General features: G+C 40.7%; 1 protein-coding gene across 1 annotated transcript in view; it reads left to right on the forward strand.

Moving 5' to 3' along the window:
- P2RX1 (purinergic receptor P2X 1) overlaps nucleotides 1-21,554 on the forward strand; it is a 61,400-nt gene extending 39,846 nt beyond the window's left edge. The window contains exons 5-13 of the mRNA XM_070735168.1: nucleotides 2,109-2,205; nucleotides 2,346-2,426; nucleotides 4,455-4,596; nucleotides 7,716-7,846; nucleotides 11,593-11,683; nucleotides 13,253-13,318; nucleotides 14,350-14,451; nucleotides 17,432-17,492; nucleotides 19,106-21,554. Of these exons, the coding sequence (XP_070591269.1) occupies nucleotides 2,109-2,205; nucleotides 2,346-2,426; nucleotides 4,455-4,596; nucleotides 7,716-7,846; nucleotides 11,593-11,683; nucleotides 13,253-13,318; nucleotides 14,350-14,451; nucleotides 17,432-17,488 (767 nt within the window). The 3' untranslated portion in view covers nucleotides 17,489-17,492; nucleotides 19,106-21,554. The remainder of the gene's footprint in view (nucleotides 1-2,108; nucleotides 2,206-2,345; nucleotides 2,427-4,454; nucleotides 4,597-7,715; nucleotides 7,847-11,592; nucleotides 11,684-13,252; nucleotides 13,319-14,349; nucleotides 14,452-17,431; nucleotides 17,493-19,105) is intronic.
- The last annotated feature ends 5,192 nt before the right edge of the window (nucleotides 21,555-26,746 follow it).

The following is a 26,746-nucleotide window of genomic DNA, read 5'->3' on the forward strand; positions in this document are numbered from 1 at the left end:
ATTAAAGCGTTACGCCACCTTTTTGCCACGCATGGCTACCCAGATGTGTTGGTTTCCGACAATGGGCCCCAACTGACAGCCAGACAGTTTGAACTCTTCCTGGATCAGTTAGGGGTAAGGCATGCCCTCATTTCTCCTTTTTCGCCATGGGCGAACGGATTGGCAGAGAGATACGTAAGAGTTGCCAAGGAAGCATTGAGGAGGGCTGGCCCTGGGGAGGTGCAAGAGCACCTTGATGAATTTTTATTGGCACAACATATGACTCCAAATTCAAGAACAAATAGAAGCCCAGCAGAGGTTTTAATGGGCAGGAAGCTCAGATCAACCTTGGACAGATTAAATCCTGTATATTGTACAAAGAATTATGTAAATAATAATGTTGGTAATATTGAGAGAAATATGTATATGGGGCAATGTGTATTCGCAAGGAATTTCGATGGGGGCCCAAAGTGGTTGAAGGGCACTGTTATTCAACAAAAGGCTCCAAAAACTTATTTGATTTCTTTGAACGATGGCCGAGTATGGACTAGGCACATCGATCATTTGAGAGGGTGCCAAGACACTGGGCCAAATGCTACCGTTAACCCGCTGATTGCACACGCAGGCCCACCGATGGAAACCAACGCAACGCCAACATGGACAGACTTAAATCTGGACTCACCCATCCGAAGCCGCTCGGCCAGCCTCCCGGAATCATCCTCGTCAACGGAGGTCGGAGATGTGCCAGCCCACTCAACTCTGGGCCTCGGAGTGCAACCAGGGCCTTCGGAGTCCAGAGGAGGTACCAGCGAATCGACCTCCTTCCATGCCTGCGACGAAGGACTAACTGAATTGCGCAGGTCCACAAGAAACACCCAAAGACCTCACCGATTGGATGAATATGTCACATGGCTTTCTGTATAATCTGTATGGTTTTTTTTGTCTAGGAGGGGAGGGGTGTTGAATATTAAGTGTATTGCCTCAGAGTATTGCCATGTAAACTGTCTCTAGGCAGACTATGTAAATAGGTTGCGCCTGATTGGCTGCGGCGCTGACAGCTCGCGTTTGAGCGGGAACTTTGTGTATAAATAGAGCCGGTTTTGCCGGCTCCAGCTGAGACGCGTTCCAGCTGGTAGTCACTTCTAAAGAGCTGAGAAATAAAGCGAACCGTCTCTGTACGTGCTGTCTCGAGTCACTTCAGAAGTTGCTTGGAAAGATGGTTTTAATGGATGACAGCAGGACCACATGGTCTATGGTCCTGGGGAAAGGGGGGATCATGTGCCTCGAAGATCCTGAAGAAGAGAAAAAAGGGCTGAGAGCAGTGTTCCCTCTAATTTTTTTGGGGGGGGCGGAAAAGTATAGTGTCTGAGCAACAGTCCCTTCGGGACTGGGCGACACAGAAAAAATAAATAAATAAATAAATAAATAAATAAATAAATAAATAAATAAACAAACAAACAAACAAACAAACAAACAAACAAGCAAACAAACAAAAAACCCACCCTGTTTTGCCTCAGAGAATTTCAAAATAAAATACTGTACTGTGTGTCTATAACAGTGAGCTCATAATAGGGCAACTCTATCAATATCAAAATGCCACTTAAATAGTTGAGCTAGTTTCAAACTAGATTTTGATTTTCTTTCTCTCTTCCTTACTCCCATTCTTTTTCTTTCTCTTTTTCTTCCTCTCTTTTTTCTCTCTCTTCCTCTCTTCCTCTCTCTCTCCTTCCCTCTCACTCTTTCCCCCTCGGCTTCTGGGCAGGTTTGGAAAACTCTGAGTTGACGATGATTTTTAAGTGAGCGATTGCTCACTGCTCAGCTTAGAGGGAACTATGGCTGAGAGTACTTGAATTTATACTCCAGCTTGTCACTTTAATTTTATTTTTTGAACATGGTCCTGAGAACTGGACACATGATCCCATAAGATGTCCATTTAGGACAAAGTAGAAAAAACCACAAACTACACAATTGTTAGCTGTGACTTATCTGTTCAATTGCATCCTCAGTTTGAGAAGCAATAGTACAGAGAGAGAAGTAATACAGGGAGTGGTCCTTTGTCCACAGGCTCTGCTTGGTTCATACCGTGTCTATGGTGAGCTTCATTCACTTTTTGACTATTCTTTCCTCAGGAATCATGACTGGGAAGTGTGTGAATTTTAGCCATACACAGAAGACCTGCGAGATATTTGGCTGGTGTCCTATTGAAATTGATGACAACATTCCCAAGTAAGAATTCGGATGTGGAAGGGAGGACAGGGTTTCTGTTCATAATGATGCTAAATCTCAATAAAGAAGAATCAACCTTCTATGGATGCCAGTATTTTCATGTATTTTCATGCCTACATATCAATATTTATGTCTTACAGTCCACCATTGCTTCTGGAAGCTGGAAAATTTACCTTGTTTATAAAAAACAGCATTACTTTCCCCAGGTTTGGAGTTTCCAGGTAAAGCAAATATTCTTGTGACTATAAATTTTAGCCCTTTTGTGGGGGTGGATTTTATAATATTCAATAATCCATCCAAGACATTTACAGGTGTCCTTTATTTCTCCATCACACCCGCATGATTCTGGGGTGGTTTACAAATAGAACCATAACATCATATACAGGGTGCGTTCCAAAAGTAATGCAATTTTTTTAAAAAAAAGTAATTTATTGAACAGATTTGCACAAACACTTAAAATTCTTCAAAGTACTGTCCTTGGGCCTCTACACATTTTTTCCAGTGACTCTGCCATGACCGGTACGTGCCCTGGAAGGCATCTTCGGGGACCTCTCACAAGGCCTTCCTCGCGGCTGATTCGATCTCTTCTATGGATGAAAAACGGATTCCTTTCAGGGCTGGGAACAAAAAGAAGTCTGCTAGGGCGACATCAGGACTATGGGGGGGGGGCAGCCTTGGCACCTGGTGTTTGGCCAGGAACTCGCAGACTTGTAGCACGTTGTGGCAAGGTGCATTTTTCATCCATAGAAGAGATCCAATCAGCCGTGACGAAGACCTTGCGAGAGGTCCCCGAAGACACCTTTCAGGGCACGTACCGGTCACGGCAGAGTTTCTGGAAAAAATGTGTAGAGGCCCAAGGACAGTACTTTGAAGAATTTTAAGTGTTTGTGCAAATCTGTTCAATAAATTACTTTTAAAAAAATAATTGAGTGACATAGGGGAAGGTTTGGTAGGGAAGGTTTGCCTATTTGCCGATGACTCTAACGTGTGCAATAGGGTTGATATTCCTGGAGGCGTCTGTAATATGGTAAATGATTTAGTTTTACTAGATAAATGGTCAAAGCAATGGAAACTGCAGTTTAATGTTTCCAAATGTAAAATAATGCACTTGGGGAAAAGGAATCCTCAATCTGAGTATTGTATTGGCAGTTCTATGTTAGCAAAAACTTCAGAAGAAAAGGATTTAGGGTTAGTGATTTCTGACAGTCTCAAAATGGGTGAACAGTGCAGTCAGGCGGTAGGGAAAGCAAGTAGGATGCTTGGCTGCACAGCTAGAGGTATAACAAGCAGGAAGAGGGAGATTATGATCCCGCTATATAGAGTGCTGGTGAGACCACATTTGGAATACTGTGTTCAGTTCTGGAGAACTCACCTACAAAAAGATATTGACAAAATTGAACGGGTCCAAAGACGGGCTACAAGAATGGTGGAAGGTCTTAAGCATAAAACGTATCAGGAAAGACTTAATGAACTCAATCTGTATAGTCTGGAGGACAGAAGGAAAAGGGGGGACATGATCGAAACATTTAAATATGCTAAAGGGTTAAATAAGGTCCAGGAGGGAAGTGTTTTTAATAGGAAAGTGAACACAAGAACAAGGGGACACAATCTGAAGTTAGTTGGGAGAAAGATCAAAAGCACCATGGGAAAATATTATTTTACTGAAAGGGTAGTAGATCCTTGGAACAAACTTCCAGCAGACGTGGTAGATAAATCCATAGTAACTGAATTTAAACATGCGTGGGATACACATATATCCATCCTAAGATAAAATACAGAAAGTAGTACAAGGGCAGACTAGATGGACCTTGAAGTCTTTTTCTGCCGTCAGACTTCTATGTTTCTAATTGCATTACTTTTGGAACACACCCTGTAAAAACCCTAGATGAAATAAAGTAAAAAGGGGGGGGGGGGTTTAAAGCAAAATTAAAAGAACACATGAGAAAGTTTCAAAGGCAGAGTATTGTCAATCCACCACCAACCTCCAGGGTTGGTTAAGCAAACTTTTCAGGCATCACATATCTTTTAAACATTTGTCATACTGAAGAGTTGAGATGGTTTACCTTTCAGCTTATCGTATGTTAATACACCTATTATTATAATCAATATTCACCTCTTTGTATTTTTTCTGCCTGGTTCATATTGAGATGTTTAAGCGAATTAACATAATTTGAAAGTAGTTTCTGGATTATGTGAGCTTTGAACAATGAAACAAATTGAGATGATTGTTTGCTTTTCCTCAAACACAGACGCAATCTTGTCGAGCAAGTTAGTGAACGCTACCTGAAAAAATGTATCTATCACAAAGACAAGGATCCACTCTGCCCTGTGTTTAAACTTAGATATATGGTGGAAGAATCTGGACAGAATTTTTCTCAAGTTGCTTTTAAGGTAAGACTATTCTGAATGGACGCGGTGGCTCAGTGGCTAAGACGCTAAGCTTGTCAATCAGAAAGTTCGGCAGTTCTGTGGTTCGAATCCCTAGCACTGCAGAACGGAGTGAGCTCCTACTACTTGCACTAGCTTCTGCCAGCCTAGCACGTAAAAATGCAAGTAGAAAAATAGGTACCACCTCGGTGGGAAAGTAACAGCGTTCCATGTGCCTTCACCATTTAATAATAATAATAATAATAATAATAATAATAATAATAATAATAATAATAACAACAACAACAGAGTTGGAAGGGACCTTGGAGGGCTTCTAGTCCAACACACTGCTTCATAGCCATGAATCTTGCCTCTTCTGAGTTGCTGGTTTTTGTTTTCTATGTATGATTCTTGAAGGATGGCCATGTCTATGTTACAGTCCAATAAACATTTGGAAGCATATTGGCTCCTGAGTCTATAGAGATTCTCAGTTATCCAGGTCATGGTTGCCCTGGCTTTCTTGATTTTTCTTTTGAAGATGTTTTGCTTCTCATCCAATAAGCTTCTTCAGCTCGGACAGGATAGTGGGGGAAAACAAGAAAGTCCAGTTGCCTCCTGAAAATGCACCTTTGGGATTGGCTCTTGAGTGTGTTGAGACACCTTGACATTGATTTGGCAAATTCAAATAATATTCCTGATCTCTCTCATCATTTGGGGTTGAAAAGGTCTAAAAAATAGCCTCGACATTGATAATTGGACATAGATATTTTTAACATTTATATTTTATTGGGGTTTACTAATCTAGGTGAAACGTTTATTTATTTTATTTTATTTTATTTTATTATTTTATTTTATTTTATTATTTATTTTATTTTATTATTTATTTTATTTTATTTTATTTTACTTTTACTTTTACTTTTACTTTTACTTTTAATTTTAATTTTAATTTTAATTTTAATTTTAATTTTAATTTTAATTTTAATTTTAATTTTAATTTTAATTTTAATTTTAATTTTAATTTTAATTTTAATTTTAATTTTAATTTTAATTTTAATTTTAATTTTAATTTTAATTTTAATTTTAATTTTAATTTTAATTTTAATTTTAATTTTAATTTTAATTTTAATTTTAATTTTAATTTTAATTTTAATTTTAATTTTAATTTTAATTTTAATTTTAATTTTAATTTTAATTTTAATTTTAATTTTAATTTTAATTTTATTTAATTTTATTTAATTTATTTTTTATTATTATTATTATTATTTTTTAAATAATTTTTATTAAATTTACAAAAATATACAAAAGAAGGAAGAGTAGATACATCGTATTTTGCATCATTATGTCGACATATAATCACATGCTCTTGTTATATTTATATCATATAATTATTGTGTTTAAGTAAACTTTATCAGTTCAACATATATATCAATACCGGAAAAAAAAAGAAAAGACAAATATATCCGAGCTAAAAATTAAGTTTAAAACGTTCTGTCTCAATAACTTGTTACCTTTTAACTCTTCCTCCCCCCCCCCCCAGTGAACTGTTTCTAACAGTTCTAAACATCTTAGATTAAAGATTGAGCGGCATATGGTTGCCACGGTTTTTCCGATATTTTTTCTACTCTACACTTGAATTAAGGTCCGATTGAATTGAAAAAGATGTTGATAACAATCCGATAAAGATATTCAGAGTTTTATATTTGGTCAGTGTCAAAACCTTTTCTTTTCTTTCCCCCCCCCCCCTATATGTTAGCCTATATTTAGTTTACATTTTATCTTTTTTCTTTTTGTTACCCAATCATAGAATTTTTCCCAGATCCCATAGTATCTTGAGTCCTCTTTATTTTTAAGTTTTTATTTTATTTATCTGACTTCTATGCCGCCCAATCCCAAAGGACTCAGGGTGGTTTACAACAATATAAAATTACATATAGAGTTACAAAACAATAATAAAGAAGTGAAGAACTCTAAAACCTTAGTTAAAATTTGTAATTGCTAGTCTATGTATGATATGACATAAATAAATAAACCTGTTTCCCTTTTTTGTGCTCAGATGGTGTACACAAACTAATCACTCTTGGTACAGTTTACAATTAAGTGGGATTATATACTTGATTAGTATTTGGAACAGACTGCCAGAAAATAACAGGGCTTAGAAGTTGGATTGAGAAGTTGAAAGAAATGTTCTGAAAGTCGCCAAGAAATCTTCATGGACAAATCCAAGAATTGAGGAGTTACAGTATTATTTTATTTTATTTATTAATTGGATTTCTATGCCGCTTCTCTCCGAAGACTCAGGGTGGCTTATAACATATAAAAAACAGTGATTTACAATAAAATTAATCCAATTAAATTTATAATTACATGGCTATTCCTAATTGATTAAAAATCAATCACACCCATTCTTACAACAATCATACAATCATTCATTGGCCAGGGGCTAAGATTATTATTATTATATGCTGTTTTATTATTGCTGTTAGCTGCCCCGAGTCTCCGGAGAGGGGCGGCATACAAATCCAATAAATAATAATAATAATAATAATAATAATAATAATAATAATAATAATAATAATAACAACAACAACAATAATAATATCTAATTGCCCCAAACCTGACAACATAAATGAGTCTTAAGGCTCTTACGAAAGGCGAGGAGGGTGGGGGCAGTGCGAATCTCTGGGGGGGAACTGATTCCAGAGGGGCAGGGTCCCCACAGAGAAGGTCCTTCCCCTATATCCCGCCAAACAACATTGTCTAGTTCAGTGTTTCCCAACCTTGGCAAATTGAAGATATTTGGACTTCAACTCCCAGAATTCCCCAGCCAGCATTTGCTGGCTGGAGAATTCTGGGAGTTGAAGTCCAAATATCTTCAATTTGCCAAGGTTGGGAAACACTGGTCTAGTTGACGGGACCCGGAGAAGGCTGACTCTGTGGGACTTAACCAGTTGCTGGGATTCATATGGTAGTAGGCGATCCCGCAAGTAGATGAGTTTAAGAGATGAGTTCACTAAATTCCACTGAAATTTCAACTTCACCTTCTATTATATGCCCTTTTCTCTAAATAGCCTCAAATATTCTAAGCAACTCATGAACAAAACCTATTGTGGTCCTTACAAAGTGTTCTGCTTCTGTTTGGACAGGGTGGCATTGTTGGGATCACCATCAATTGGGACTGTGACCTTGACTGGTCTCTGAAACACTGTGTACCGGTTTACAAGTTCCACAGGCTTTACAGTGAAGACAGTAACATCTCACCTGGCTATAATTTCAGGTATTGATTGACTATTGTGGTTGTTTCATTTAGCACACCACATTTCAGCTAGTATGAAAGAGTGGTGCGGTAGCTTAAAGGTGGAGCATTCACCTCACAATCAGAGTTCAATCCTAGATAGAGGCAGATATTTCTCTCTCTGCGCACGACGAGAATATAATGTGTTCCCTCGATTTTCGCGGGGGATGCGTTCCGAGACAACCCGCGAAAGTCGAATTTCCGCAAAGTAGAGATGCGGAAGTAAATACACCATTTTTGATTATGAACAGTATCACAAGCCTTCCCTTAACACTTTAAACCCCTAAATTACCATTTCCCATTCCCTTAACAACCATTTACTCACCATTATTACTGGTACTCACCTTTGAATAAGACACTTAGTGATTCTGATATTTATAAACATAATTATTTATTAACAATAATTATTTTTTTGTTATTTATTTGCAAAAATTATTAGTTTGGCAATGACGTATGACATCATCGGGCAGGGAAAACCGTGGTATAGAAAAAAACCCGCAAAGTATTTTTTAATTAATATTTTTTGAAAAACCGTTGTATAGGCTATTCGCAAAGTTCGAACCTGCGAAAATCGAGGGAACACTGTAATTCCACATTGGCAACAGGAAGGGCATCTGGTCAGTAAACATTTAGCGCCATTCAGTTGCCCAGACTCTACCCTGCAAGAGATTATGGGGTCGTTAAACAAATGTATCTTTTTCTTTTATGTACGCTGAGAGCATATGCACCAAGACAAATTCCTTGTGTGTCCAATCACACTTGGCCAATAAAAAATTCTATTCTATTCTGTTCCGTTCTGTTCTATTTTAATGATGATGATTTCAGCTAGTATGAAAACTAATCTGGGCTTTATACAACTCGGGAGAATGAATGAGGAAGGAAATATCATGGAATCAAAGTTAGAAGTCAGGAAGTCCAATGGAAATTTAGGATTTAACCTGGACGCTTTGCTAATCCATCCTAGGTGAATTGAGTGACTTCAGAGCATAAGGACCAGGGGTGAAATCCAGCAGGTCCTGGAGAACTGGTAGTGGACATTTTGAGTAGTTCAGAGAACCAGTAAATACCACCTCTGGCTGCCCCAGAGTAGAGTGGGAATGGAGATTTTGCAGTATCCTTCCCCTGGAGTAGGGTGGGAATGGGGATTTTGTATGTCCTTCCCCTGCCACGCCCACCAAGCCACACCCACATAAATTCACAAAATTTGGATTTCACCACCGATAAGGACATGTCATTGTCTAGAAACCCAAACGAGTAAGCATGAAGAAACAGCACACAAAACAATGGATTATTTGCATAAGGCTTCCTTGGATATAGTCTCTATTTGCAGTCTCTGGATATTTATTAAAAATAAGTAATTGTAATGAATGTCAGCCTATATTCCCCATGCTTTAGGTCAGGTGTCCCCAAACTTGGCAACTTTAAGACTTGTGGACTTCAATTCCCAGAATTCTCCAGCCAGCCATGCCGCTGCCAAGGTGCCAAGTTTGAAGACCTCTGCTTTAGATGCTTGCCACTTAGGTTTGGAAGTGGAAATTCTGCTCCAACTCAATAATTATAGTAGACTAGCAACATCTTGTGGCTTGTTAAGAACATTGCATGCATGTTTGGCTACATTGCGTTTGATATACAGAGGTACCTCTACTTACGAACTTAATTCGTTCCGTGAACAGGTTCTTAAGTAGAAAAGTTTGTAAGTAGAAGCAATTTTTCCCATAGGAATCAATGTAAAAGCAAATAATGCATGCAAACCCATTAGGAAAGAAATAAAAGCTCAGTACAGTGTTTCCTTGATTTTCGCGGGGGATGCGTTCCGAGACTGCCCGCGAAAGTTGAATTTCTGCAAAGTAGAGATGCGGAAGTAAATACACTATTTTTGGCTATGAACATTATCACAAGCCTTCCCTTAACACTTTAAACCCCTAAAGTGCAAATTTCCCATTCCCTTAGCAACCATTTAGATCATTACTCACCATGTTTATTTATTAAAGTTTATTTTAAAAAATATTTATTAAAGTCGGATGAAAGTTTGGCGATGACAAATGACATTATCAGGCGGGAAAAACCGTAGTACAGTATAAGAAAAAAAACCACAAAGTATTTTTTAATTAATATTTTTGAAAAACTGTGGTATAGACTTTTCGCGAAGTTCGAACCCGCGAAAATCGAGGGAACACTGTATTTGGGTGGGAGGTGGAGGAAGAAGAGAAGGAGGAGAGTCGCTGCCGAAGGAAGCAGGTGAGGGGAGGGGAATCAAAAAAATCCAAAACTTTAAGGCTTAAAAAAAAAAGAGAGACTCTGAGGCGGCGAGGAAGAGCACGCGCCTCCCATACACCCAGCACAAGGCTGCCTCCCATACACTGCGCCATAGAGAGAAACCCAGGGGGAATGGCAGGAAACTGGCTGGGCCTTCGTGCCGTTCTCAAATTTCCTGGGAATTTTTTCCGGGCTTGGGTTCTTAAGTAGAAAATGGTTCTTAAGAAGAGGCAAAAATATATTGAACACCCGGTTCTTATTTAGAAAAGTTCTTAAATAGAGGCATTCTTAGGTAGAGGTACCACTGTATATGTAGTAAATACAGTGAGTCTCAAAGTGTGGGCCTGGGAATCCTTATGGCCCTTTCAGGACCCTGCAGAATCAAATAGTTTCAAAATAAGTGTTTTAATTACTAATATAACAAATATTAATAGAAAAACCCAGATAACCGCAGCTTTTTATGTGTTTTTCCATTGAAACTAGTCTATCAGGGCAACCTGGTCTACCCAAACAAGGGACGGAGCATATGGCCTCCCCTTTTGCCTTTCAGCCCCAATCTAGGAGCCTTCATAAGCAGTCACTTCCACGACAAACTATTTTGTGTTAAATTTATATTTACAGCTTTTGAAGGTCCCCAATCATTTTAAAAAATGTAAAGCACTTCTGAGACTGAAATGTTTGAGAATCACTGATATAGTACATCTAGGACAGTGATGGCGAACCTATGGCATGGGTGTCACAGGTGGCACGCGGAGCCATATCTGCTGGCATGCAAGCCATTACCCTAGCTCAGCTGATTTTTGGCTCACCTGGAGGCTCTGTGGGGGGCATTTTCGGCTTCTAGAGCGTCTCCAGAGGGAATGGGAGAAGACATTTTTGCCTCTGGAGCCTGAGGAGGGCAAAAAACGGGCCTACTGGGCCCACCAGAGTACATGTGACAGGCAAGAGATAGTCCCTCAGATAACCTGGTCCGTTAAGGGCTTTAAAGACAACCAGCACTTTGAATTGCATCTGGAAGCAAATTGGCAAACAATGCAGCTCCCGCAGGAGAAGTGATATATGTACACACAAAACCATGTGGGCCACTGCATTTGGCCATTTTGTCATTTACTTTTTTTGTAGAGCAGTGTTTCCCAATCTTGGGCCCTTGAAGATATTTGGACTTCAACTCCCAGAATTCCCCAGCCAGCAAATGCTGGCTGGGGAATTCTGGGAGTTGAAGTCCAGATATCTTCAAGAGGCCAAGGTTGGGAAACACTGTTGTAGAAGCTCGATCTGCATAGAACTCTCAACCAAGGATTGTAAGACAGGTCTAGTTTAAAAAAAAAATATTTATTGTATATTTTAGTACCTGCTTTGAATTGTCTAGAAAGATAGCTTACAAGTATTTTAAATTAATCAGTACATCATCGATAATCACAACCCTTTGTTCCAGCCAATCTCTTGTTTTCTCTTCTTTGTTTTTTTGGAAGGTTTGCCAGATATTACAGAGAAAATGGGAGAGACATGAGGATTCTGTACAAGGTGTTTGGCGTCCGGTTTGATATTTTGGTGAACGGGAAGGTAGTGCTTCTTTTTGTAAAATAGTTCTTTCCATTCATTCATTCATTCATTCATTCATTCATTCATTCATTCATTCATTTCATTCATCCATTCATTTCATTCATTCATTCATTCATTCATTCATTTCATTCATTTCATTCATTTCATTCATTTCATTCATTTCATTCATTCATTCATTTCATTCATTCATTCATTTCATTCATTCATTCATTCATTCATTCATTTCATTCATTCATTCAATTTTTATGCCGCCCTTCTCTTTTGACTCAGGGCGGCTTACAACATGTTAGCAATAGCACTTTTTAACAGGACCAACCTATTGCCCACACAATCCGGATCCTCATTTTACCCACCTCGGAAGGAGGGAAGGCTGAGTCAACCTTGAGCCAGTGATGAGATTTGAACCGCTGACCTTCAGATCTACAGTCAGCTTCAGTGGCCTGCAGTACAGCACTCTACCTGCTGTGCCACCCCGGCTCTTCATTGTCTTAGTCCCCTGGCTTATGTCTAATAGAACTGTCCTTTCTCACAAACAGGCATTACGTTAGATTGTAATCTTATATTGCTTCATATATCATGAAATGTGTCAGGTCTTTATCCTGTGATGGGCTCCAATTTTGGCTGGAAAATTGTCTGAAACTTGCAGGAAAAATTGGCCTGGTTTTTGGTCATTTTCCAGGCCAATCGTTGGGCCAATTTTCATGCCAATTTTCAGCCTGATTTCAGGCCGATTTCGGCCAGAAAAATGGCCTGAAAATGATCCCCAAAACAAACTTGACTGTAAAAAATATGATATCAACAATCGAGTTATCGAAGCATGGAACTCATTGCCGGACTCAATTGTGTCAACCCCTAACCCCCAACACTTCTCCCTTAGACTCTCCACGATTGACCTCTCCAGGTTCCTAAGAGGCCAGTAAGGGGTGTACATAAGGGCACTGATGTGCCTTTCGTCCCCTGTCCAATTGTCTTTCCTTTCTCTCACTCACTTATCATATATATTTTCTTTCTTTCATATATCCTCTCCTCTAAGTTCACTTTACCCCTATATATATTACTACATGTCTATTTTTCTTCCTATGTATTTGTGTATTGGACAAATGAATGAATAAATGAATGGATAGATAGATAGATAGATAGATAGATAGATAGATAGATAGATAGATAGATAGATAGATAGATAGATAGTGTGGCCGTTTTGCCGGTTCTCTGAACCATGCAGAATTGGAACAATCGATTTGGGCAAATCGATTCAAATTGGCAGCAGCCCAGCTGTGTCTTTATCCAACCTATCCTCAAAGTTCATGGTGGCATAAATAGTCTCTCTCTCTGTGTCCTGTTTTATCATGACCACAAGCTAAGATAACTATGACAACAGACAGTGATTGACTCTAAGTCACTGTTTACTTTATTACTTGGAGGAATAGCTAGACTAATTGCTACTGTCTGTGCTTAGTCAACCAAAGCTCAATTGAGGTCTTTAATTGGTGACAGCCCTAATAATAGCTACTGTAGTCGCATCTTCCTTTCCCAACATCTTTGAACTTTCTATTTCTTCTGTTTATCCAGGCAGGAAAATTTGATATTATTCCAACAATGACCACTATAGGTTCTGGGATTGGTATCTTTGGAGTGGTAAGTGCCTGTATTTTGTCTGTTTATTATTTTGCTGAGATCTTAAGATTTTACTAACAGTTCATAAGATCCCTAAAACCTTTGCAAAACACACAAATACCCATCAGAAACTTTAGCATGCAGCATTCTGGATAGTTATGTACATGTCTACGTTTGCCCATGTAACATTGCTACTATGGAAACTGCATTGCCTGCAAATGAACCCTATGGAGTTTTAAAGAGACTAGCACAACTTTAAAACCTAGGTAAAGTGGTATTTCTACTTAAGAATGCCTTTACTTAAGAACTTTTCTAAATAAGAACTGGGTGTTCAAGATTTTTTTGCCTCTACTTAAGAATAATTTTCTACTTAAAAACCCGAGCCCGGAAAAATTTCCCAGGAAATTTAATAGCGGCATGAAGGCCCAGCCAGTTTCCTGCCATTCCCCCTATAATCCCAGCCATCTCAGGCTGCCAGAGGAGCCTTTCCGTGGCGCTTAAGGAGGCTTTGGCAGTCCAGAGCAAATGAAGCATTTTCCTTTCTCTGGGCGCTTGGAGAGGGAATATACCTCTGCCAGCGCCCAAAGAAAAGAAACGCTCCCTTTGCTCTGGGCAGCCGAGGAGTCACCACAGCGAAGGAAAGGCACCGGCTACAAAGCGAGTAAGTGAGAGGAGAGGGGAGCCCTTCAGCATGGGAAGGAAGAGGAAGCAGGTAGCAGCAGCAGTAGCCAGTGTATGGGAGGCAGTGTATGGGAGGCAGCCTTGTGCCGGGTGTATGGAAGGCGCAAGTTCTGCTGCTTGTAAAAGGGTCCTCCCACCCACTTCTGGGTTTATACTGACCTTCATTCTTTCACCCGAAGCACAGCTGATCAACTCCTCAGCTGTGTTTCGGCTGATTCCAGTTATGGAGCATGCATGGATGCAACATTGCACAAGAGGGTGTTCACATGTGCAAAATGTCATAATCCAAACTGGTGGCGAAGGTAAGTGGAACCCACCCCAATGTTAACTATATTGGTTTTCAGATTTCCAATATGCTTTCTTTCTGGTAGGCCTCTGTACTTTGTGATCTGCTTCTGTTAAACTTCCTCTCTAAACGGGACTACTATAAGCAGAAGAAGTTCAAGTATGCGGAGCCGACTTACGCCAATTCTGTGAGTAGACATCAATCTTACTCAGCTATGCACTGAAATATTGTATTTTGTTTTTTGAGAAGGATCCCAAGTAGTGTTGGGCGAACCCAACGAAGTTCGGGTTCGGGTTCAGCACTTCCCGGCACTCTCCTGAACCCGAACCCGAACCTTTGCCAAACTTCCAGGTTCGGCATTTGGGAGACCGCCAAGAAGCGCCCCGGCTGTTTCTGAAGGTGACAGCTGGGCGGCGGCACTTCCCAGAACAGCCGGGGATCTGTCGGCGGTCGGGAGTTGCAAAAGGAGGTGGGGAATCCCACGAGGGGATTCCAGGGGCGGAGCTTTGACATCACTGAGAGGTCCTTCCTGGAGTCCCCGTTTCAGCCAGCCAGGAAGGACGTCTCAGTGATGTCAAAGCTCCGCCCCTGGAATCTCCTTGTGGGATTCCCCACCTCCTTTTTCGCCTCCCCCCTGGCCGACAGCTCCCCAGCTGTTTTGGAAGGTGACAGCTGGGTTGCGGTGCTTCCTGACGCTCTCCTGAATCCGAACCTGAACTTTTGACTAACTTTTGCAAAAGTTCAGGTTTGGGTTCGGTATACCGAACCGCGCAAAGTTTGGTACAAGCCCGAACTTTGCAGGTTCGATTCGCCCAACAGTAATCCCAAGCAGATTTTTAAATGGAAATCAGAACCGAGACGATTCTCCTGTCCATTGACATCCTTTCTCATGTTCTGGATTTCTTCTGCCTAATCAGATTGAATCCTCATGGGAAGGGACCGTTGTAGAAACTGCCTTTGTGGGACAATATGTTTTCCGAGTGCCAATAATTTTTACGATTCTGATATATTTCCATACATTCTTCTGCAGAGGTGGGCTTCACATACTACAGTGATCCCTCGATTTTCGCGATCTCAATCTTCGCGAAAGGCTATATCGCGATTTTTCCACCCGATGACGTCACTCCCTTCCTTTCTCATCTTTCTTTCTTTCTCTCTCTCTTTCTCTATCTTGCTTCTTCCTCTCTCACACTCTTCCTCCCTCTCTCATCTCTTTCTTTCCTTCTCTCTCTTTCTCTATCTCTCCCCCTCTTGCTCTCGAGCGGCAAGCGAGCAGCCGGGCGGGTGAACGGGCAAGCGGCAAGCGGCAAGCGAGCGGCTGGGTGGGTGGGTGACGGGCAAGCGGCAAGCGGCAAGCGAGCAGCCGGGCGGGTGAACGGGCAAGCGGCAAGCGAGCGGCCGGGCGGGCGGGTGACGGGCAAGCGGCAAGCAATCTTGGGGTTTCCCCTTTGCCTGGGCAGCGGGAAGACCCAGGGAAGGTTCCTTCGGCCGCCCAGCAGCTGATCTGCTCCGCAGCGCGGCAGCAGCGAGGAGCCGAAGATGGGGTTTCCCCTTTGCCTGGGCAACGGGGAAACCCCATCTTCGGCTCCTCGCTGCTGCCGTGCTGCGGAGCAGATCAGCTGCTGGGCGGCCGAAGGAACCTTCCCTGGGTGCCGCCCGCCGCCCACAAACTCCACCATCTGCGCATGTGCGGCCATGAAAAAAAGGGCGCGCATGCGCAGATGGTGTTTTTACTTCCGCAACCCTACATCGCGAAAAATCGATTATCGCGAGGGGTCTTGGAACGGAACCCTCGCGATACTCGAGGGATCACTGTATAGCCATGATGGCGAACCTATGGCATGTGTGCCACAGTTGGCATGCAGGGCCATATTGGAGGGCACACAAGCCTTTGCCCTGTGTCAGCTCCAGTGTGCTCATGTGTGCTGGCCAGCTGATTTTCGATCTTGTGAAAGGCGATTTCACCCTCTAGATCAGGGGTCCCCAAAGTTCACTGTCCCTCGGACTGTTGGAGGGCCGGACTATGAAAAAAACCTATGAACAAATCCCTATGCACACTGCACATACCTTATTTTAAAGTAAAAAACAAAATGGGAACGTACTATTTAAAGGGGGGGAAGAAGTCTGAAATTCATATATGTTTATGTTTTGTTTTTAATTTTCTTTTGTTAACATCTGATTGGCTATACAAGGTTTTCTTGGCTTATAGAAAAATGTAAAAAGAAAGAAGGAAGCACTTTGGCATAATGGTTAATAAGTTAGAAATATAATTGGTCTTGTACTTTTTTGAGGAGGGAATTTAATTAAAAGAAAATGAATGTAACTGGATGACAAAATTAGAAAAAAAAACTTTTGCAACTTTTTTGATGATTGATATTAGTTACTAACAAAATACCGCATTTTATTCATGGAAAATTAGATGTGCTCCTGTCATTCACCCGCGGGCCGGATAAATGGCCCGCATGTGGCCCGCGGGCCATTGTTTGGGGACCACTGCTCTAGATACTTCAGGGCTTAGGACCAGATTATCTTCGGGACCATCTGCTGCCTTATATATCCCAGCAGCCACTTAGGTCCCACAGAGTAGACCTTCTTCAGGTCCCGTCGGCCAGACGATGTCGACTGGCGGGGCCTAGGAGAAGAGCCTTCTCTGTGGCAGCCCCAGCCTTCTGGAACGAACTCCCTCAGGAGATACGTACCGCCCCCTCCCTCCTGGTCTTTTGCAAAGCCCTAAAAAAACCTACCTTTGCTGGCAGGCACAGGGGCTGTGAGTGATGAGATTGTGTCCAGCCTATATGAGATATGATTGGATTGCATGAATGTATGTGAGCATTTGTGGGATTTTTAAAAATGTTTTTAGTAATTTTTCATATTTTAGAGATATTAGATTTCTTATATATTGTTATATTAATGTTGTACACCACCCTGAGTCAGATCCAGATTGACTTAGCTTCCAACAAATTAGGATATTTGGATAAAAGGATATTCTGTGGGATGGAATTTTTGCATCCAGAAGACAAATATTCCTGTATTATGTATTATGATCTAAAGCGTGAAAACATTTTAGCCTCTTGCATCAGTCATATATAATATTAGATAAAGTAATATACCTCTCATTTTGTTGAATAATATTTTTATCTTATCATCTTTTACAACAACATTCTTAGGAAAAAGAAGACATTGGTATGAGCAACTCACAAGAGAAGGAAAAGAGTTCTCTATGAAATTGTAAGTGAAAATGAAAAATAATGTCCATAGGAGCAATAATCTAATCCAGTGGTTCTCTACCTGGGGGTTGGAACCTCCTTGGTGGTCAAACGAGCGTTTCACAGGGGTCGCCTAAGACCATGGGAAAAGACAAATTCCCCATGGTGTTAGGAACTAACGTTTCTATTCTGGTGCCTTGGAACATATGTTTACAATCCAACCAATCAGATGTTTACAAATGGGGGTGTCCCTCTGACCTTCCTGCCAATCAGCTTAAAGCTTTGTTGGGAGAATTGGTGCTAGACTTATGGTTGGGGGTCACCACAACATGAGGAACTGTATTAAGGGATCGCAGCATTAGAAAGGTTGAGAACCACTGATCTAACCCCTATCATGCTATTTAAAGAATTAAATGTGTCTTCCTTCCTCTTCCTTCCAAAATGACTTAGCTTCTCTGATATACAGAAAAGTCAAACATCATTGCCATCAAATTCCATGCCCTGGCTTTATCCATTACCAGTAAAAGCCAAAGTGTTCCCATTGATTTCCCCATACAATTTTACCTGAATAGCAAGTTGTACAGTGTTCCCTCGATTTTCACGGGGGATGCGTTCCGAGACCGCCCGCGAAAGTCGAATTTCCGCAAAGTAGAGATGCGGAAGTAAATACACTATTTTCGGCTATGAACAGTATCACAAGCCTTCCCTTAATGCTTTAAACCCCTAAATTACAATTTCCCATTCCCTTAGCAACCATTTAGATTATTACTCACCATGTTTATTTACTAAAGTTTATTTAAAAAGATGTTTTTTAAAGGCAGACAAAAGTTTGGCAATGACATATGATGTTATCGGGTGGGAAAAACCGTGGTATAGGGGGGAAAAAACCACAAAGTATTTTTTAATTAATATTTTTGAAAAACCGTGGTATAGACGTTTCGCGAAGTTCGAACCCGTGAAAATCGAGGGAACACTGTAATGTGAAAAATAAAAGATACAGTGATACCTTGTCTTACAAACTTAATTGGTTCTGGGACGGGGTTCTTAAGGTGAAAAGTTTGTAAGATGAAACAATGTTTCCCATAGGAATCAATGGAAAAGCGATTAATGCGTGCAAGCCCAAAATTCACCCCTTTTGCCAGCCGAAGCGCCCGTTTTAGCACTGCTGAGATTCCCCTGAGGCTCCCCTCCATGGGAAACCCCACCTCCGGACTTCTGTGTTTTTGCGATGCTGCAGAGGAATCCCAGCAGGGCAATCCCAGCATCGCTAAAATGAGCGCTTCGCTGGCAACGGAAGTCCGGAGGTGGGGTGTCCTAGCAAAGGGAGCATCAGTGAAATAGCAGCATCACAAAAACACTGAAGTCCTAGAAACCCCACCTCCAGACCTCTGTGTTTTTGTGATGCTGCGATTTCACTGAGGCTCCCCTCACTGGGAGACCCCACCTCCGGACTTCCGTTGCCAGCGAAGTGCCCGTTTTGGCACTGCTGGGATTCCCAGCGGCGGTGTCTTGGGTTTGTAAGGTGAAAATAGTTCGTAAGAAGAGGCAAAAAAATCTTAAACCCCACTGTATTTACAAGGGATCTTATTGAATATCTTTTTGAACTTAAAATTTATGTCGGATTATCTATTTCAGGTGTCAAAATTCCAAACTTGTATCTTCATCCTTTCTTTCTGACTTGTGCCAAAGGTGGGATTTGATTGACCTGGTTCCCTTGCACCCTGGACTTACTTCTTGACATCCTGTTTTAAAGACCCGTTCAATGTTTTCAGCACAGAAACACTGGATCCACACAAGGAATGTGGTTTTAAAGTCACTCCGTCTAGAACACTTCACACTACAGTTACGTTTTTACCACAAGGTGGAAAGTGTTGCAATTGTGTCAGTTTGCAGAATTCTAAGGGTACAGGAAACAGAAGCTGTATATAATGGTTTGGTATCTTGTAGATCTAGACGAGTGATGGTGAACCTATGGCACGGGTGCCACAGGTGGCACGTGGAGCCAGATCTGCTGGCACGTGAGCTGTTGCCCTAGCTCAGCTCCAACATGCATGTGTGTGCCGGCCAGCTGATTTTTGGCTCACACAGATGCACTGGGTGGGCGTTTTTACCCTCCCCAGGCTCCAGGGAAGCTTTTGGAGCCTGGGGAGGGTGAAACGCAAGCCTACTGGGCCTACCAGAAGTTGGGAAACAGGCCATTTCTGGCCTCCAGAAGGCCTCTGGGGAGTGGGTGAAGCTGTTTTCGCCCTCTCCAGGCATTGAATTATGGGTGTGGGCACTCGTGCATGTGCGATAGCACATAGGCATGCTCCTTTGGCACCCAAAGAAAAAAGGTTCGCCATCACTGTTGTAGACAAATTATAATGCTAGGTTTTTATCAGGTATTTGTGAGCTGCCTCACACCTGCCAAGGTGCCAGCAAGCTGCTGTGGTTACTTGAAACTAGGCAACCCTAGGGAAGGGCTGTGTGGACTTTTCTCAGATGAAAATACTACCGGTAGTACAATTTTCCCACCTAGCTTCCTTTCAGATTCACTGGGACTATAATATTCCAGGGAGCTACAACAGAAGAATCTTGCCACATGGCCATTTCTACATACTTTGGCTGGCAGGATCAAACTATTTGATAAGATAGAAAAATGTGGGTGAGACAGCATCGCCACGGGTGGATTCATAACTGACAGATCAACCACACTCAATGTGTAGTCCTCAATGGAACTGTATCTACATGGAGGGAAGTATGCAGTGAAGTACTCCCAAAGCTCTGTTTGGACCCAATACTCTTCAACATCTTCATCAATGATTTGGACAAGGGGATAGATAGGGAACTCATCAAATTTGCAGATGACACCAAGCTAGCAGGAATAGACATCATTCTGGAATCTAGGCTTCAGATACAGAAGGATCTTGACAGACTTGAACATATCTAACAAAATGAAATTCAATGGTGGAAAAAAAAAAAGATTCTATACAGTGATGGGCTACCAAAAGTTTTACTACCACACTGTGGGCGTGGCTTATGCATTTTGTTTCAACATCTTCCAGTGCAAATTGGGTGCTCTGGGGTGGATCTCCAAATTTTGCTACCGGAACTGCGTTCCTGACTGTTCCTGTAGGAGCCCATCACTGGTTCTATATTTAGGCAAGAAAAACAAAATGCACAGGTACAGTATATGTGATACCTTGCTCAATAGTAGTAACTGTGAGAAGGAGTCTAGTGGACAATCATTTAAATAAGAGCCAGTAGTGTGCTGCAGGTGGTTACCAAAAAAAGCCATCACAGTTTTAGGTTGCATAAACAGAGGGATAAAATCAAGACCACGTGAAGTGTTAATACCACTTTATAATGCCTGGGTAGGGCCACACTTGGAATACTGCATTCAGTTTTGGTCGCCACAATGTAAAAAGGATGTTGAGACTCTAGAAATTGTGCAGAGAAGAGCAACAAAGGTAATTAGGGGACTGGAGGCTAAAACATATGAAGAACGTTTGCAAGAACTGGGCATGGCTAGTTTGATGAAAAGAAGGACTAGGGGAGACATGATAACAGTGTTCCAATATCTCAGGGGTTTCCACAAAGAAGACGAAGTCAGGTTATTCTCCAAAGCACCTGAGGGTAGAACAAGAAGCAATGGGTGGAAAGTAATCAAGGAGAGAAGCAACTTAGAACTAAAGAAAAATTTCTGGACAGTTAGAATAATCAGTGGAACAACTTGTCTCCAGAAAGTTGTAAAGGCTGCAACACTGGAAGGTTTTAAGAAGACTTTGGATAACCATATGTCTGAAAAGGTTACCAAAGTAACCTTTCCGACCTAAGCAGTGGGTTGGACTAGAAGACCTCCAAGGTCCCTGCTATTCTAAATTCTATGATGGCTTGTGAGCTTAATGGCACAACTGAAGGCCTGTATTATGCGTGCACACATATATACACTATTTTTCCACACACACACAACCTCCCCTCCCTCCATTCTTTTCAATCAATGGCATCAACTCCTGTTCACATTCCATAAATCAGGAAAATGTTGTATTTTGTTGAAAATGGAGGAAATGAAAGAAAGAGAGCAATAAAACTAGTTTTGATACTACCTCAACTTGTTTTGCTCATTGATTCCCTTGGTGATTGTGTAGATATTGTTGCAACACACACACCCGTCTCTCTCTCTCTCCCTCCCTCTCCCTCTCTCTCTCCCCCGCTCTGCAATATATCTGGAAACATGTGGACAAAAATGAAAATATAGATAGATCTGGATCTAAATCTGAAAAAAGGCACATGACAATGTGAAGATTTCCTTCTGATTTCAACACATTTTCAGAGTGATACAGCGCTTTGACAAAATAGCAACAGGTTAGGCAAAGACCCAATGTAGTTGGCTCTCTATGCTACTGAATCGACATATTATTTACTTGTTTCTTATTCTTACATATTAGTATGGCACAAAAAGATACAGTGATACCTCATCTTACAAACGCCTAATCATACAAACTTTTCAAGATACAAACCCAGGGTTTAAGATTTTTTTGCCTCTTCTTACAAACTATTTTCACCTTACAAACCCACCGCCGCCACTGGGATGCCCTGCCTCTGGACTTCCGTTGCCAGTGAAGCACCCATTTTTGTGCTGCTGGGATTCCCCTGAAGCTCCCCTCTATGGGAAACCCCACCTCTGGACTTCCGTATTTTTGTGATGCTGCAGGGGAATCCCAGCAGCGCAAAAACAGGCACTTTGCTGGCAACGGAAGTCCGGAGGTGGGGTTTCCCATGGAGGGGAGCTTCAGGGGAATCCCAGCAGTGCAAAAACGGGCGCTTTGGCTGGCAAAAGGGGTGAATTTTGGGCTTGCACGCATTAATCGCTTTTCCATTGATTCCTATGGAAAACATTGTTTCATCTTACAAACTTTTCACCTTAAGAACCTCCTCCCGGAACCAATTAAGTTTGTAAGACAAGGTATCACTGTATTGATAAAATTGAACGGGTCCAAAGACAGGCTATAAAAATAATTGAAGGTCTTAAACATAAAACTTAATAGGAAAGACTTCATGAAATCAATCTGTATAGTCTGGAGGACAGAAGGGAAAGGGGGGACATGGTCGAAGCATTTAAATATGTCAAAGGGTTAAATAAGGTTCAGGAGGGAAGTGTTTTTAATAGGAAAGTGAACCCAAGAACAAGGGGGCACAATCTGAGGTTAGTTGGGGGAAAGATCAGAAGGAACGTGAGAAAATATTATTTTACTGAAAGAGTGGTAGCTTGGAACAAACTTCCAGCAGATATGGTTGGTAAATCCACAGTAACTGAATTTAAACATGCCTGGGATAAACATATATCCATCCTAAGATAAAATACAGGAAATAGTACAAGGGCAGACTAGATGGACCATGAGGTCTTTTTCTGCCATCAATCTTCTATGTTTCTATGTATACCAATCAAGATCACTCTCAGCAGTTTGTAATACTGTAGTATGTAAAGCCAGAACCCCAGATGCATTTAAAATAATTAAAATAAATATTAAAATCCCAGCTTTCAAAAGGTGCATGGAATGACAGGGGGAATGTCCTCAAAAGAAAATTATAGGGGAACTTAATCAGTAAGTAGGATGATCCAATAACAAAGGCCACATGCCCTCAAGCCAGGTGGAGGTTTACTAGAATTTTGGCTTCCAACCAGAAATAATTTTAAGGTCAATTTCTTCTAGGAAGAAGGGAAAATGTTAATGTAGCAACCAAAGCTGATTTTTAAAAAATACTTACAAAAGACTATATAGTTATGTAAACCAGTGTTTCCCAACCTTGGCAACTTGAAGATATTTGGACTTCAAGATATCGAATGCTGGCTGGGGAATTCTGGGAGTTGAAGTCCAAATATCTTCAAGTTGCCAAGGTTGGGAAACACTGATATAAACTATAAGAAAAGTTTTCTTTCATTTGCCAAATTTGTCCTGCTTTCTTTCAAGTCACCACCAGCCACTTGGCTTGCCTCCAAAGCAACAATGGTTGGATAAGGCAGAAAAAAACAGGGAAAATATTTCAACATCCATACAGCTAAGGACAATTCCCTTCAGTCAACCATGAAGCTTTGCTGGGCGACCTTCAGATGTCAAATGTTAGGGTAATATATCTTGCAGGGTTGTTCTGAAGAAAGAATGCAAGAGAAACCCAAGTAATATTTCTTTCCTGAAACTCTGGGACCAAGCGACTTAGATGGATCGTTTGGTTGATTCTCCCAGGAGTCTCCAGTTTCATCTCTTCAGTTTTTCAAGCAATTTGATAAGCCCATAATTAAGACTATGGAAAATAATTAGCACAGAATTAGACATGGCCAGCAGGGGGAAGAAGAGCACTTGCTAAAAACTGCTGAAGGTTAATAAAATGTTTTTAAAAAGAAAAAAAGAAAAAAAAAGAACCTCGGTTTCATTTAGAAAAATGATAAAAAAGATTTCTCAAGACTTTGGCATATCAATAATATGCTATACATATTGTGAGCATTCCTTTTCTTTCTGTTGACTAAATATGAGTTATCAGTGCACCCAAGGGAGCAATCAGCAAGCACAGGTTCTATTGCAAGGTAAACAACTTTTTCAGGAATTGTAAGGAAGACCTCTATCCAAAATCAATAAATCAATAAGGACCAAATGTGCTTAGTAGTAATAAAATGCTAAATGTTTTTAGCACCCATCCACCTTGGGAAAATGTATCCCAGCGACCAGTTGCTTCAGGTGGGGCTTAGGGGAAGAGCCTTCTCTGTGGCGGCCCCAGTTCTTTGGAATCAATTTCCCCCCAGAGATTTGCATTGCCCCCACTCTCTTAAGTCTTCTGCAAGGTACTAAAAACTCACCTTTGCCAACAGGCTTGGGGCCGCTGAGTTTTAACAACTAGCCATGGCCGACAACTAAATGTATAATGTGTGATAGGCTGAATGTAGGTGATTGGTTTTAAGAATTGGAGTTTTAGAGTATATTTTAAGTCAGATTTCTTATATGTTTTTTGTATTTACCTCTGTGGTGAGCCGCCATGAGTCTGCGGAAAAGGGTGGCAGAGAAATCTAATAAATGTAAATAAATGAGAAAGATAGGGAAAAGGAATAGATGACAAAGTGGTCTAGGTGAGATCCTAAGCTATCTTGCAAATTCTATTTTGCTCCTTTCATGTGCCATTTTACCGCTGGAATGAAATACATGAGCACAAAATAAAAACAAAAGTGCAGATAAACAAGAACTGGGGCAGTGTAGTGGTCAGAATGCAGTATTGCAGGCTAACTCTGCCAACAATTCAATTGTGACCTGCTCATGGTTGACTCAACCTTCCATCCCTCCAAGGTTGGTAAAATGAGGACCCAAATTGGTGGGGACAATATGCTGACTCTGTAAACCAGAATTTCCCAACCTTGGCAACTTGAAGACATTTGGACTTCAACTGTATATTGTTACACCGTGCACTACAGTTATTTTTTTCTGTTTCCCCCCTTTTCAATGTAAATACCTAATAAAGTTTATTTATATATGTATGTGTGTGTATGTGTGTATATAATTTTAAAAATTCAGCAAAAACATGTGATATATATAGAGAGAGCACTGGTGAGACCACATTTGGAATACTGTGTTCAGTTCTGGAGACCTCACCTACAAAAAGATATTGACAAAATTGAACGGGTCCAAAGACGGGCTACAAGAATGGTGGAAGGTCTTAAGCATAAAACGTATCAGGAAAGACTTAATGAACTCAATCTGTATAGTCTGGAGGACAGAAGGAAAAGGGGGGACATGATCGAAACATTTAAATATGTTAAAGGGTTAAATAAGGTTCAGGAAGGAAGTGTTTTTAATACAAAAGTGAACACAAGAACAAGGGGACACAATCTGAAGTTAGTTGGGGGAAAGATCAAAAGCAACGTGAGAAAATATTATTTCACTGAAAGAGTAGTAGATCCTTGGAACAAACTTCCAGCAGACGTGGTTGGTAAATCCAGAGTAACTGAATTTAAACATGCCTGGGATAAACATATATCCATTGTAAGATAAAATACAGGAAATAGTATAAGGGCAGACTAGATGGACCATGAGGTCTTTTTCTGCCGTCAGTCTTCTATGTTTCTATGTTTCTATGTGCTGCACAAAGCTAACAACCACAGCCTGATGATAGTGAATGTGATTTCACCGAAACGTCGCATAGTCACTCAAAATATTACACAGGGGCAAAACCCGAACCCAGAACAATCTACATATATATAAATATAATAAATATAAATATAAATAAATGGAAGGAATATAAATCCTTCCATTCCCCACTATCTTGTCAGAATTGAAAAAGTTTCTTGGATGAGAGGCACCTTTGGGATTATCTTGGAAGTGGTTTGCGACTGCTTTCTTCTTTAGTTTCCAGTCTACCTACATCACTGGAATGCCCATGTGGCTGCCAACCAAAGAGTAACTAAGGTTGATTTTGCTTAACTTCTGAGATTAGCCAAGATCAAGCTACTTGATGTCCCTGCAGGATTCTCTATGTATCCAGAAGAAAATATCTGAGGAAGCTATTGCTAAAATGGAGTTCAGAAACACAGAGCAAATATCAGATCCAATAAAGAAAGAAGTGGATGAAATCTGTAAATATCTGCAGGATGCATAAATATTCTCTTTCAGCCGTTGAAGGCTCTTATCACCTGAATGAAAAAAGACACTTCTCCCAAAAGAACAAGTAAGTAGAAAAAAATATATACTGTATAAACACAGATGAAAATCAGTGAAATGCACAACCTCTTCTCTTTGGGAATCTAAGGTTGCTGATTTCAGCTAAAATATCCTAGATTTCCTCTCCACTCTCCACCCACCCACAAACATATATTTCCACGCATCACATATGGGTGTGTATATCCATGAGAAGCCACATTTTAAAAATAGATATATAAAGCAGGATCGAAGTTTTTTATTGAATTCAAAATTTATTTAAATGGAATTCTTAATTGCAGATTAAAATTCATATTTTCCTTTAAAGAACTCGCATTACATTAATTTCATCTTCCTGTTGGATGCAGAGAATACAAAAGAAAAATCAGCTGTAAACTGTGGGATTTAAAAGCTAAGAAAGAAGAAAGTTTGGTACAAAAACTTTGGTTCTTTCTCTAGGTGAAATCTGTGCACACAAGTTCTTCCCTAATGTGAATTCAAATGACCTTGTCGTAATTAAAGTTTCGAAGACTTTCTCAAGCTAACTGTAGTTCATAAAATCATATACCAAAATGTCCTTCCTATTAATGATTACTTCACCAATACACGAGCACATAAT

This window comes from Erythrolamprus reginae, chromosome 1 (genome assembly GCF_031021105.1).
Source record: "Erythrolamprus reginae isolate rEryReg1 chromosome 1, rEryReg1.hap1, whole genome shotgun sequence".
NCBI lineage: Eukaryota > Metazoa > Chordata > Lepidosauria > Squamata > Dipsadidae > Erythrolamprus > Erythrolamprus reginae.